General features: G+C 37.2%; 1 protein-coding gene across 1 annotated transcript in view; it reads left to right on the top strand.

The window, feature by feature from the left end:
- The window catches only part of LOC122795004 (rho guanine nucleotide exchange factor 7-like), a 925778-nt gene that overhangs the window by 278159 nt on the left and 631997 nt on the right, over window positions 1-15622 (top strand). Inside the window, exon 4 of the mRNA XM_044063590.1 lies at window positions 13148-13294. Within this exon, the coding sequence (XP_043919525.1) occupies window positions 13148-13294 (147 nt within the window). The remainder of the gene's footprint in view (window positions 1-13147; window positions 13295-15622) is intronic.

The following is a 15622-nucleotide window of genomic DNA, read 5'->3' as shown; positions in this document are numbered from 1 at the left end:
TATTAACTGGCTGTAATCCTTAGTGATTTACCAGAAAATAATAATTTAAGAAAATTACAAGAGACAAGGCAAAAATATTGTCAAAATTGGTGGTTTTCTCAAAATCAGGGACATTTGACAAGTGTGACTACAATGTCTCTGAACCTTCAGGAAACAATTAATGAAAATGGAGGTCCTGAACTTAATGTTTATGAGATGTATATGATTGTAAGTTGCTTTGGGGAAAGGTCTGAAAGTATCCCATATGTTGTTTATGTTTCAGGCAAGAAAGATAATGTATTTAATTCATTTATCTCTAAAGATAAGGATAATACAGACAGCAGTCTTAAAAACAAATTTCAGACATGCTGTGAACCAACGAACAAGCTATCATATAAAAAATATTTAGTTTTTATTAGAAATCAAGGAGTTCCTATGACTACAGGTCTAGTTCATAACATTGAAATTTCATAACATTGAGACCATAACATCGAAAATTCAAAACACTGAAAACATTGTAAACTCAGAACATTGAAAGTGTGCTTCATAACAATGAAAACTACATTGCACAAGTAAATAAGATCCCCTCCTCCTACAACAGCACCTAACTAAAAACATACTTTCTACTATGTTTCTGCAGGGTGGGGTAAGCACCCCTGCACTCCCACCCCACATAAATTAAATATACAAACTCCAAGATTGCACTACAGTGGAAAAAAATGTTAATTCCCTAACCTTAGTGTATGATGATTTTGATACAGTGAAGTTAGGAAATTAACTTTTTTCCACTGTAGTACGATTTTGGAGTTGGTATATTTAATTTACAGGGGGCTCTTGCAGGGGGGCTTGCCCTCCTGCAGAAATGTAGTAGAAAGTGTGTTTGTTGGGTATTGTTATAGGTGGAAAGGATGCTATTTACATATGTATTGTAGTGTTTGGGTCTCTATTAAAACATCGAACATTTGAAATGTCGAGTGTTCTAATATCGACCCGTTTTCAGTGAACGCTGAAAATATCGAAGAAACAGAAAACCGAATTCTTTCCTAGAGAAAGAATTTTGTTGTCCGTTTCTGTTGCTTCGGTATTTTCAGCCCTCTGGTGGAAAGTTACGGGTCGGGTTCAGGTAAGTGTGCGATTGTGTGGACATGTGGGTTAGGGCGGGTTAGGTGAGTTAGGGTTAGGGTGCGGGTCAGGTAAGTGTGCGATTGTGTGGACGTGAGGGTTAGGGTGGGGTAGGTGAGTTAGGGTTAGGGCGCGGGTGAGGTGACTGTGCGATAGTGATGGAACTTAGGGTTAGGGTTAAGGTAAGTGGATAGTTAGTGGTGTATGTATATTTTAGTGTAGGGTTAGGTTACGAGTTTAGGTGTATGTGTATGGATTGCTGTTTGTTTGGTGTGCTTGTGTTGTGTGTATGTGTTTTGGAACAGCACATTTTTTCCTAGGAAAACATTTGCTGTTCCGAATGTTCGATGTTTTGTATTTTCGATTGCTAGGGTTCGATATTAGAACCCTCGACTTTTGAATGTTCGATGTTCTTTTATAGACCCGTAGCTTTCAGTGTTATGAAGCACACTTTCAATGTTCTGAGTTTTCAATGTTTTGGGTTTTCAGTGTGTTGAGATTTAGATGTTTTAGTCTCAGTGTTATGAAATTCAGTATTATGAAGTAGACCCATGACTACTGACATTTACACTGCTTGTTGTAATCACAGAGTACATGACTGTGAAATTGGTGACTTGTCTGATTCACTTACAAGAGCAACGATTGTTTTCAGAAACAGGAATGATTAGCCATGGGGCAGACTATTAAAGGAAGTGTAATTAATATAGGAGAAAGCCATAGATTGTATAGTGAGTGACTTACTGAGTGTGCAAATTAAAAATATCACAGAAGAGTTACATATGTATAAATTAAGGACTATTATTAAAACTAAACTGAAAACAAAACCTATGTTTCCTAAATACAGGGTATACAAATGTAACTGCAGGTCAGTGCATGTCATTCAATACAGCGGTTGTTAAATGAGAAGGCAGGAATATTACCTTGTGTAAATGCTGTAGCTTTAGATAAGAACAAGTGTACTGTAAAGATAGCAATCAAGTTTGCATACCCTTTGGAGGTTATAATCATTGTTCCAGTGTGTGTCTGAAATGTATCAAGTATATCAATACTGAGACACAAGATCAATGAAAAGCAGATATGCTTGTGGATAGTACTGAAATAGTCATTAAATTCATTGCATGTTACACCCTGTCTTAATCCATTCAGTGCTATCCAAAGTGAATGTCTGCTTTTAATTCAAGCTGTAAATGAGGGTAGAAGTGATGTTTGGTCTAAAACGCTGTAGATATAGGAATAATGAAAAGTAGACACTCTTAACTAGCCCAAAACTTCAGATGTAAATTCTTCTTTTATAAAAGTACTGAAGAATAAAACTCAAGCAGACTTAGTCACTGGAATAATTCAGCTTTTATTTATGATAAATGCTTTTGTTCAATTGGTCTTCATCAGATCTAGCGCAAAATACGAATGATACCTAAAGATCCAAGCTGATCTTTCTGAAAGCCTTGAATGTCTGCAAGTTTGGTAATATATAAATATATCACCTGAGGCTGTTTCTGTAATTCATTGTCATTTTGAGTACCCACTGTGCTTAAGGATAAAACTGAACACAAATTTTATGTTTCTGGTGTCACTATGGGTCAAACAGGCAGAGCCAGAAGAATGGCTTAATATAATGGTACCACTCCTTAATTTTCTTTTTTCTTTTTTAAAATAATGGAGTATAAAACACATTTTGGAAACTAAAAAAGAAGTTTCCAAAAATATGTAGAACCCAGGATTTTGAAGTGTGGGTACTGCAGTTATTTTAGATATAGCAATGAAGGTTGTAATATTTCTGTAGCAGGATATCAATCAGTGATTTTCTACCTAGACGGATGTGATTGCAACCAGTTTATAGAGCACTCTGTCTTATATGTGAAATGTTCCTATGTAGGAAAAACACAAAGGACATTGCATTACTTCATTTACAAACATTATTATGATATTAAATCTAAACATATGAATACATGCAATGATGTGCAATAATTTTAAGATTTTTTTTTATTTTTTATTTTTGCCTTAGAAATGAAAAAATAATAAGGGTAGAACCCTTGATAGCCTGTTGTAATATAGGCCACTAATATGTTGAATGAACAGTTTTCAGTTTTAATGATCACATCTCTATTTCTACTCTATTGAAATCAAGATTAGCTAAGCTTTGACTTTCTTTTGTTTTAATATGTAATATTTTGTTAATGCTCCTCTTTTAAAGTATTATAACTTTTATTGAATTTTTATTTTAATGGATTACAAAGGTGTGATGCGATTATGTATTCTTATTTAACTGCTCCCATGTTTGCCATGCTATTTTTATTCAAGTTTGCATTTTGTAATTAGTTTTGATGAAGCCCATGAATAGTAAGAAAGTGATGAACTCTGTATGTGAATAAAAGTTATTTCTGAAATGGACATCTGGACAAATCTTTTGTTATTGCTGATTCATTCAACTGGTTGTGGTGGTTTTGGTTTTACTAATTTGCTCTTCTTTGCATTTCACATATGATATATATTGATTCACTGTCTTCAACCAGACATAATTAAAACTGTTCTGAATATGCAGAATCCCACTTTAGAAAGGCATGTCTAGTATGATTCTTGGGAATAGTTTAACATTGTAAAGAATATCAAGGCCCAAATGTTTCAAATGAATTGCACAGTGTTTGCCAAAGTTTATTCTTCACTTGTAAAGGATCACATCACAATTAAGACAGCTATTGGAGCGTGCTGCAGTGTAGTGACAAGTGGCAAATCAAGAAAGTAGTTTTGGGTTGCTGGACAAATTTGTGACCACACATCCACCTCTAAAATACTATGACATGGCAAAATATGTGTCTTTAGGAAAGTGTATTCATGTAGCCTCATGTAACAATAATAATAACAACGCATTCTATAGCTATGTCAAGAATCTCCATGGCAACACTCCGATCTGCTCTGAGTTACAGCACAATGGCACGTAAATTACAGAACCAACTGATATTGCCAACATCCTGGCAGATAGGTTCAGTGCTAACTTTATCCCCATCTCACCCCCTAAAGGGCCCATATATATACAGGAAGAATGCAGAGTCCCTGTAATCACAACTATGCAGGTAAAAGCTGCACTCTCTAAAGCCAAAAATACAGCATCCATGGGAGCGGACAACATCCCAGGCTGCTTTTTACATGAACTTCAACACAAACTGGCTCCCCACCTAAGCACCATGTTCAGTCATAGCCTCACGTCAGGCTTTGTGCCCACTGAATGGCACACAGCAACAGTTATCCCACTCCACAAAGGGGGAGCCACCACTGATCCCAGGAACTATCACCCTATTAGCCTGACGAGCCTGGTCTGTAAGTCCATGGAATGTATCATCATGGAACTCATAAGCAAAGACATTGGTAACCTCCAAACTCTGCATCCCACCCAGTTCAGGTTTGTGAAAGGCAGATCATGCCTTCTGAACCTGATCGACTTCTTTGAGGCAGTCACCAAAGCCATACACGATGGTAAGGTGGTTCACACAACCTATATTGACCTCACAAAGGCGTTCAACACCATCCCCCATTCTGGAATTATAGCTAAACTCACTAAACTAGATATAAATCCCTACATCACAAGATGGGTTGCCAACTGGCTCACTGACAAAACCCACACTGTAAAAGTTGCAGACTCCAAATCTGACTTCAAACCAGTGACAAGTGGAGTATCACAGGGTTCAGTCCTGGGTCCTGTCCTGTTTGTTATCTACTTCTCTGAAGTACAGGCTAACACAGAAGGCCTTTGGCTAATGAAGTTCGCAGATGACTACAAACTAGGAGCCATAGTCGAGTCCCCAAATGATGTGGACATCCTACAGAAGGGCCTCACTGAGACAGATGCCTGATGTCAGAGCCATGGCCTCAAGCTCAATGCCAAAAAGTGCATTGTCATCCCATTTGGTAAAAACGCTATGCCCATGAACTACCACATAGGTGGCAGTCTACTTAAAGCCAAATGTGTGATGAGAGACCTTGGTACCCAGGTGGACAGTAGTCTCTCCTTTGATAATCACATCGCCACAGTAGTCAGGAAATCCTTCTACATGGCACACCTCATCACAAAAGGGTTCTCATCCAGGAAAAAATACGTCATTGTTCCCTTCTACTCGACACTTATTAGACCCACTATAGAGTACAACGCCCCTTTTGGAATGTACCTCACAAGACATCTGCAGCAGCTGGAAAGGCCACAGAAGTACCTCACAAAGAGGAATACTGGCCTCAAACAGATGCCCTACACTGACCATCTCAAAAAACTCCAGCTTTACTCCATAGCATATCGCATACTCCATGGTGATCTCTGCCTAACATATAAAGCTATGTCAGACCCAGAACTGTTGGACATGCTACACCTAAAAAAATCCCAATCCCTCTGAGCTACACACTCTAGAGACCTAAACCTTGTCACCACAATAAATAGGACATGCTGGAGGGATAGATTCCTGTCTCAGAGACTTCCCATACTCTGAAAAAAGCTACCCATCTATGTCAAAGTTCCTCATCAGCACTCTTCAAGAAAAATCTTGATGAGTGGATGGGAAATAGGAAATACACCCCGGGGATCAGTTCTGTGGCTCTGCTCAACAGGGGCACAGGAAATGAACTTTCTTGGGTGGCGTAAGCCAGGGAACCTTGTTGGCTACACTTACGTAGGCCCTTGGGCCGATAGCCTTGTACCTACCTATGACCCTATAATACATTTAAATGCATTTATTTATTTGGGTTTGTTAACAAGGGTATAGTACTGAACCATGTGGATCTATTTCAGGCTTATCCTGGGAGTAAAATTTCAGAAGGATATTAAACCTACAATTATAAACAAAAACATAGAAGACATTTATAAATGAAAGTGTATTAGCATGCATTTCAGGTGCAATATAAAGACAAATGTATATTTTCATAGTAAAGTTACAACTAATATGATTTATTTATTTTATTTTATTTTACATTTGTTGACCAGGAAAGTCTGACTGGACACAGGTCCATTTTCAGCGGAGGCCCGGGGAGAAAAGCTCCACTTAAAAAACAAACAAATAATTTTATGAATTACAACACTTTCTCCTAAATGCACACAATATTATACAAGAACATATTTTACATTTCTTAACAGATATATGTATAGATACAATTATTGTATTCCAGAAGCATACCACTTGTACGTAGGTAAATGTTTAACTGTCTTCAGAGATGAATAAGTACATACGAACAGAATAGAACATCGTTAGTTAAGAATTAATATACAGAGGTTAGGCAGTATTAGGTGATCCTTGGTATAATCATTGTATCACTGCAAATGTAGTGGATTAGCCTGGGGAGTCACATGGACATAGCCAGTTGTTAAAGTAGTGGGTTTTGAGTAGTTTTTTAAATTGTGGAGCAGAACCTGTAGAAGTTATGTGTTTTGGAAGTGAGTTCCAGACTTTTGTTATAGAGCAGGCAAAAAGAGGTTTGCCAGCCTCATAGCAATGTTTGATGACATTTATGTGATTTTGGTCTGTTGACCTTAAGGCTCAGGTGGTGGTGTATGCTTGTATTATGTCTTGTAAAATGGCAATTTTATTTGGGAGGTAATATAGTTTGTGGGCTTTGGAGAGTTGAGTGGTAAGAAGTAATTGAGGCAGCTCAAGCCAGTTGAGCTGTTTGAGGGAAAGACAGTGGTGAGCTCTATTAGAGGCACCTGTGGCAAATTTGGCAATCTTGTTGTAGCAAGATGACATTTTGCTTTGTTCGCTGTGGCGAAGATTAGTCAGGACTGGATGAGTAATACAGTACGGCGGATAATAGGTGGGTTCTGGCAATGGTGGCTTTGGTATAATTGGTCATGAATTGCTTATTCCTATACAAGAGACCTAGCTTTTTGTGAACGTTTTTGATTGTTTGGGCTATGTGTATATCAAATTTGAGTTTGTAATCGATTACTACTCCTAGGAGTTTAGTGTGTGCTGTTGGGGTGATTGAGGTATTGTCCTTGGAGTTAATGATGAAGTCATTAAGTGCAGGGGATCTACCTGGGCTGAACAGAATTAGTTTTTTTTTTTTTGGGATTGAGTAAAATTTTTATGGTAGAAAACCATGCTTTAGCCAGAGTGAAGCTGTGTTATTGTTTGCAGTTTGCTTAGGGTAGGGGCAGCACAAATGATAGTAGTGTCATCAGCATATTGCACTACAGAGGCAGAAGGAGAGGAAGCAGCTATCTGATTTGTAAATATGGAGAATAGTAAGGGACCAAGAATGGAGCCGTGAGGGACTCCAATAGATACAGGTAGAAGGGAGGATAGTTGGTCATGCCATAGAACTGCTTGCTGTCAACTTGATAAATAGCTGCTGAACCATGATATAGTGAGGGAGTTTAGGTTGAGGGTAGATAGAGTTTTGAAAAGCATACTGTGATTGACCATGTCAAAGGCCTTGGATAAGTCTAAGAAAACAGAGGATACAAAAAGTCCGTTGTTTCTGTGGGTGTTGATTATGTTGGTATAGGATAGTAGGGCTGTTGTGGTACTATGGGAGGGACAAAATCCATGTTGTGATGCTGATATAAGGTTATTTTCTAGAAGGTATTGCATTAGTTGTGTATGTACTACTCTTTCAAGTATTTTTGATAGGCGTGATAAAATTGCAACTGGCCGGTAGTTGGTGAGCTCAAGGGAGTTTCCACCATTGTGGAGTGGAATAATATGAGATATTTTCCAGAGGTTAGGTACTTTAGATTCAGATATGGATCTGTTAATGAGGATAGACACAGGGTAAGATATTGCATCAGCTGATAGTTGAAGGAAATCCGTGGGACATTTATCAGCAGCCAATGTGGTAGGTTTCAATTTCTTGAGGAGTTTAGTAATAAGTTGTGTGGGTGCTGGGAAGAAGGAGAAGCTGGGGGGAGGTTGTTGTGTAATAGGGGTAGTAGGGGTTGGTGAAGGAGTGGGAATGGTGATGCTATTTAGGGTGTTGGATAAGGCTAGGACTGTTTCGGTGAAGAATTTGTTGAATTGGGTAGGGATGTCCACATCGTTGGTTGGTACTATGGGTGTGGGAGTGCTGGTTTTACCTGGGTGCAGTAATCTATTTATTGAGGACTAGAATTTCAGAGGGTTGTGTGTGTGTTTGTCTTGCAATGTTTTATAGTAATTGGTTTTATCAAGTTTTATAAGTTTTTTGGTCTTGTTCTGGAGTGCTAAGAAGATTTGTTTTGTGGTGGTGGTTTTAAGTTTATGAAATTGAGCCCAGGCTCTATCTCTATTTTTCATTATGGTTCTGGTTTCTTTTGTTAGTCAAGGGGCATAGTTAGTTTTAACTCTGATGGTATGGGCTGGTGCATGACGGTTTAGGATTTTGAGAAAGGTTGAGTTAAAGTAGTCTACTGCCTCATCTAGGGGTAGGTGTTTACGGGGAGATCAGTCACAGTGCTTTAGTTCGTTGTTTAGGTCCTTGGTTTTGAAGTTTTTTTTTGTTGTGAACTATTCTGAGGATGGGTTGGTTATAGTGTTGGGATTTATTTCTAATAAGGTAGGTTGGTTGGTGGTTGCTTAAATTGTCAGGTAGGCAGCCTGCCTGGTTTGCCAAGGTGTGGTCAGACAGAAGTATCCAATCTAAGATGGATTGTCATTTGGTTTTCTTATCAACTCTAGTGGGGGTATCTATGACTTGGGTAAACCCATGTAGGTTAATGTGGGTAGAGGGATTATACTTGGTACAGTCAGACCAGTCAATATTAAAATCCCCTAGGAGTATGGTCTCATGAGGATGGGAGATAGTCATCCAGTGTAGCAGGTTCTCATAGCGTCACTATTGTTTCCTGGGGGGATATAGGCACCTGCTATGACTATGTGTTTGCTAGAGTTTATTTTTAATTTAACAAGAATGAGTTCTATGTCACTGACATCTTGGGAGTTGTAGTTAAGCTGTTCTACTGTGAGATTATTTTGAAACAGAATGGCTACACCTCCTGCTTTTTTCCATTGCCTATCCTTCTATATAATATTGTAACTAGGGGGTGTGATCTCATTGTCATGGTGTTCTGGTCTAAGCCACGTTTCTGTAAGTATTGCTAAATCTGGTTTGTATAATGCCAATCGTGCATGGAGGTCCTGAACTTTGTTTTGTATACTTCGTACATTAATGTTTAAGAGCAAAAGAGAGGAGGTTGGTCTGTTATAAAGAGGATTTGGTTGTGTTAGGTCTGGGTGGAGTGAAGTAATTGGTCCTGGATTGGAGTGTATGTCTCCACAGCAAGAGAGTTTTAAAGTTAGGTATAGGAAGAAAAGTAGTTTTTGTAGTATTTTATTTTGTTTCTGGGATAAGTAGGAGTTCATTTTGTTTGATGGTTTATGATTAACATAGGGGTGGATTTGAGTTGGGGTAAGGTCAAATGGAGATATAGGGACGTGTGTTAGCTTTAGTGTATTGGCTGTGGTTTCTGTTTGCCACTGAGTTGGATAGGTGAGATGAAGTTGTGTGTGGTAGGATGTAAGGATGGTTAACCAGAGAAAAACCAAAGTAATTCCTGTATAGAAAGCTTCCTTTAAGTGTAGGAGAGCCATTGTATTAGTTTGTTTCTTCTCCTTTTATGTTACTTTTTGTAGTGGGAGAGCAGTGGTGAGTGATAGTAGGAGGTGTTGAGTGGGTGGTAGAGGAACAGTTAACGGTGTTAGTGAAATGGGTGTGGTGTGGTATGTGTGAGTGAAGACTGAGGGTGTGGTTAACAAACCAAAATTATTTATATTAACAGTTTCCACTCAAAAGTTGTCATACATGTATAACAGAAGGAACCCACTTAGACAATATTGAACAGCATCAACCCTGTAATTTATAACAATCCGTGTTAGTTCAAGAAAGTACAAAATGCTAGCTGACAAATAACAATAAATCAATATGGCCCTTCAACTTCCAATTGTTTTTTTTTTTTTTTCGTATTGGGAATGGTGCTACCACATTCGTACCTGTTATTCTATTGATTTTCTAAGTTTTTAAAAACAGTACTTAAAAAGTGTCCCTATATTTGGGCCTTTGCTCCCCCCCCCCATTACTTATAGTTTTGTCCAGATTTCTTGCTCTAAGAAGTTGAGCGTTATGATAAAGCAACTATTTAATATTTAGTAGCCTCTCCAGTAATGGAATGTACAATGGAAAGTACATATTCACAATATGCAAAATGTGAAGTCCATAATTGGGATAGAGTATGTATTAGTAATAATAATAAGTAATCATAAATTGTAGGAGCTTAGGGGTTAGGTCATGCTATGCTGGGAAGCAGTGATATTTCACTAATTAATGAGGAGGTATTTGGAAGCTTTCCTGGACTGGAGTAGGATAGCTAAATACCTAACTCTTTGAGGTCACAGAAGCTTGGAGGTATAATTTCCCAGAATTTGAGTCGTAGACTAGAGAAACTGTAGATGCAACATTATTTTTTCAGAGACTGTTATGTGGAGAAAGGGTACATACTCTTGTTGTGATCTGTGGCTATATAGTCATTTTCTAATTGCAAATCCTTTCTATAACTACTAAAAATATATTAGTCAAAGCTTTCCATTGCTAGATTACGTGTTCCCCAAATTCTAGATCTTTAAATAATATTTTAAAAAAGTACTTTTATTTATTAACAATTACATTAAAAATACTGAATTTTCTCTTCCTGTACTGTATGTTTTATTGCTGAGTCAATTTTTCATAAAATGTTAAATTCACATAGCAATGAGTTTTCTTTTTGGTTTAATCTTGAAAGTTTCCATTTTATTATCTTTAGATAACATTGCTTTAACACTTAATTTAAATACTGAGACTAGTAAGATGTTCAACACATACAATTTATTTCATATTGTATTTTAAGGGTCTATATTACCTTATCGAAAAACCTAGTCAGTGGAAGCCTGTTTGCCACCAATAAACAATGAATTCTCATGTCTTCGAAAGGCAATATCAGCGAATTTATTTTCCTAGGGGGAAAAAATGCTTTGCCATCATCAGGAATTTCCCCTTTTCCTTCTGTAGTGTGATCTCTGAGTTGGTATATTTAGTTAGGGGTGTGTGGGGGACACAGCCCCCACAATGTAGGCTGTGGGGATGAAACCCCCCACTTTGAAGGGTTTGAAATATTGTCTCGTTTTTGTTTGGCCATCATTTTTTTCCCCCTAGGAAAAAAATTGTTGAAATGACAGTTCTGCAGTCTTTCAGCCACAGTGTCTCTAGAACAGTATCAGAATAATTTGTGATTTTATTCATAAGGTGTTGGGGGTGATTTTGGGGGGAGCATAACCCTGTGTAAAGTATGAGCTTACACTAAACATGGTAGCTTAGATACACAGTTTCAGTGAGTTTTTGATATTTTGATTCTACAGACAATGATTATGACAGCTTCCTTTCTTAATTATATTTACCCAGAAAAAAGTCTAAATGTTGAAATTTGCATATTACATTACATGATATAATTTAGATTCATACAAGACTAAGTGCCCTTGTAGGCTATTTTAAATCTAATTAATTACCCCAAGTGAGAATCAAACCCTGCACTTTGTGTCTGTAAGGTAAACAGTTTAACCATTAAGCCAACCTCTTACCCCATTATTTCACATCATATGTCATACATGACATCATACCACAGCATTTATTAGATGTGAAATCACATCTAGACTGAGATGAAGAATTATTTACTACTTTTTTCATATGGAAAGTTCAAAAATAATGTGCTGAAAGATGTTATGGTGGTGACTGATGGGGTAAGTTACCATCGCATTTTGACCATTTTTTTTTTTTTGCTGTTTTGATCTAAACATACATTTCATCAGACCATAATGTGAATATGAAAGCTGCCTTGTTTTTCAGAATTACAAATTCACCCTTTTTCTTTTATAGTGCAAAAGTGTTTTTTTTTCACTTTCATAGGTTAGTACTAAGCTAACTACCCTTGCGAGACACTTTAAGCCTAGCCAACTATCCTTTGTGAGATTCAAACCCTGCACTTTGTGCTTGTAAGGCAAACACCTTAGCCATTAAGCCACCCTACCACCCCTCAATGCTCAATGTGCAAAATTGTCTTCTAAGCAAAATACAAACATTTACACAACATGTACAGTATTACAAAAATAAGACAAAAGATTTACTTTAGCTACCCATGGGTTACTGTTTTGAGGAGGGACTCCTTTATCCAGTGCTGTGTGATCATAGAGATGGAATGAATTTATAAGGGTGCGGCTGGCGTGCCATGTACATGTACATAGGAGGCAGTGGGACTTGCCCCTTGGAAAAATAAAACCGTTTTAAATCTGAGTTATTGTAGTGAATGGCACAGATGTGATTCTTTTGGTTATAATCACATAAATAATTGCAGAGGAGTTACATTTTTACTATTCACAGTGGAAGAAAGTACCTGAAGTTATAACCGTTACAACAATGCCTGCAGTTTGAAACATCCAGCATTACTAATCATATACATATTCAAGGCAGCACTCAATAGATATACTCCTTCAGAATACAAGATCAAAAGACAGACCACTTCAGAGCACTACAAAAATATAGCACCTGGCATTTCTGACTAAAAAGATGCTTTCTTTTTTGCTTGGCAAAACATTTTTCAGCTAACAAAGATATATTGGTATTAATAGCTAGATATGGTAGACAAAACTGAATGACTTTTAATTGACATAATGTTTTAATGAATCGATAAGATAAAAAAAGTTATCTACGGATGATGAGGACGTGCAAAACCACCATGCAGATAGCTTTGCCCCTAGAAGACATTACTTTTATAAAATGTACTCTCAGGCTGCAGCATTTTGGTTTTGGTAATGCAGTTTTCATAAAATTGGATGCTGATAAAAAATTATAGACAAATCTACTGGATGTCATTAACAGACACTAGTCTTTATTTTGCATTTCTATTTACACTTTCTGTACATTACATTATTCTTTGGGCATCTACCTAATATAATGTGTTTACTTATATACTACATTTCAACTTATGTAACATTAGGAAAATTAATACAGTGCTGTGCTGTTTTCATGCAGCTAAATGGTTCTAATCATAACCTGTGTTGTTACTTTGCAGGCACCTGTCTTGTGGGTCAAAACACGGCAGGAGATCCATAAGCAGATTTATCAAGAGCCTGTCAACGCATGGGAAGGAGCGGATATCAGGTCTCTTGGTGAAATCATGTGGTCCTCTGTGGTCCAGCTACGCAACCATCACACTTTGGTAAGGTTTATAATTTTATTGGAACTTATGTATCATACGACTTTACTTGTTTTTCGTTTATAAATACATAATTAATGATGCATTAATTGTCCAATGCCCTAATAGTAAATGATTAAACTACAGCTATTCCAATTCACAGAAACAGTACAAATATTAAAATATCTTTATTAAATTTTCTAAATGAGTAGATTATAAAAGCTGCAGATAATTATATTTATTATCATGTTTATGCACACTAAGTTCAACAGACTCAGGTATATTAGAGCTGGCAGTTAGTGGAATGAATATGTGTAAGTAAGGCTTGTTGATTTGTTATCATTCGGCAATCATTAAAATGGTCAGGTTTCCTATTAAGAAGGTCTTGATGTTTATCAGAGCTGTAGTATTGCATGTTTTCAACCTGGAATGTTTTTGAGAGTATCTTTTACAAACTGCATGTGCAACACAGACTTTGGTTTGTAGTCAGTGTGGTTATATTGGGTTAAAGCGGAATACACAAACAAACCTTTCCAATGTTACCATTTGTCAACTTAAGGGGATAGTATAGCAGAGATGTTGGGAAGTTCATTTAATAAACAAGTAATCTCCGTTGTATCCCCGAAATCTCAAAACAACCCACTAAAGTGTAGTGGGTCTAAAAACAAAACAGTGTAAGAAACTTCTCTGTGTGGAAGATTTTCAATCAATATATTTCTAGTTAATCACTGTATATAATCAGATCAGACAATAGTAGTAGAAGTAGTGAACGTAAACTCGTCAAGTCAAAAAGTAATAATAGAAAATATATAATTCTACAGCATTACTAAGTATTCGAAAGTAATCCAAGCAAGGCAGGCAGTCTGTTTCCAGTCGAAAATCCTTTATTAAATACACAGACAAGCGATCCAAGTAAAACAAAAATAGAGTAATAATTTCCTCACAAGTTTTCTAAATATATATATACTTTTTATCGGGCATGGGAGTGGTTTATTGTGCTGTAAAACAAAGTGTTATTGGTACACATGTTAAATGAACTAAGGTTTATATATTTCCAGCCATGTAGTATATTGTCTTGTATATAAAATCACAGACTTAATAATCTACTTAATAATTTGGTTAAATAAGATGTACCATTAAAGTACATTAGGGCTATATATTATTATGACAGCTACTAGGTAGGGCAGGACCAGCTCGAATGTCACACTGATGGGGGAAGGGATGTGAATTTAACATGTGTACCAATAACACCTTGTTTTACAGCACAATAAACCACTCCCATGCCTGATAAAAAGTATATATATATTTAGAAAGCTTGTGAGGAAATCTTGCTAGTAATGAGGACTGGAAGACTATCATCATGATTCGTGGATGTCTGTATCTTATGCATGGTCTTGGTAGCCACCTTGCCTGTCTTTCACACATTTCAAACCATTGCTCATTATTCAGGGTTGCAGATCAATTACAAGAGGTCTGTTTTGTTTCCACTTAATGTGACCATGTTGCACTCCGTCCATAATAAGGAGAGATTTACAGTGAAGGCATTGACTGATTGCATATATCTGATTATTAGAATGAGACACAACATGTCAAGGATAGTGGATGAAAATACCTCTGCCCTCAGTATGGAACTTTGGCCTACTAATGCCCATTAGAAAAAATCAAACTTCCCCTTTTTGCATAAGATCCAGGAGATCAAATTATTCTCCCTAAAGTTTTGTTTTCAATAAGGCATTAACCCCAAATTACATTTTTCTTTTTTTTTTTTAAAGATCTTCAAAAGGTAGTGGGTAACCATATTTGGAATGATAAATACACAATAAATAGTAGAGTTAAGATGTGCATGCTGAGAGCAAAGGGGGATTTGGTCTCCATAGTTTCCACACATATTGAGTTGCCTCAATTCGGTGGTTTTATGACAGAATCAAGAAGTCACACACTCCTGTTTGACCCGTTAGAGTCTAAAGGTAACATCCCCCTTGTGCAAGGTCTGTTTCCCAGGTGGGGTGTGGAGGATTAGTACAGCAGGAGGGGAAGTCAGACAGAAATAGTACAAACTCAATAAGTGGGCTATCCTGCTTCTGGGGCAATAGGGTGTTATTGGTGGAAGGTAAGCCTTTGTGGTAGCCTAACTGAATTAAGGCAGTTGTTCTGTTTCTGAAGAATGTGACTGATAATTAGAACCACAGTATGAAGTCACCTGTGGTTTGCAATCCACTTATACCTCTTCCAACTCAGTGGAGCAGCAGTTAGCATCGTCACCTCACAGCAAAAGGTTCTCTGGTTTGATTCTTGGCTTTCTTGGCTGGGGTGCCTTCTCTGTGAAGTCTGCATGTCCTCCCGCATTTATGT

This window comes from Protopterus annectens, chromosome 2.part1 (assembly GCF_019279795.1).
Source record: "Protopterus annectens isolate FY-2018-M chromosome 2.part1, PAN1.0, whole genome shotgun sequence".
In the NCBI taxonomy this organism is placed as follows: domain Eukaryota; kingdom Metazoa; phylum Chordata; order Ceratodontiformes; family Protopteridae; genus Protopterus; species Protopterus annectens.
This window is presented reverse-complemented; position numbering and strand designations above follow the sequence as displayed.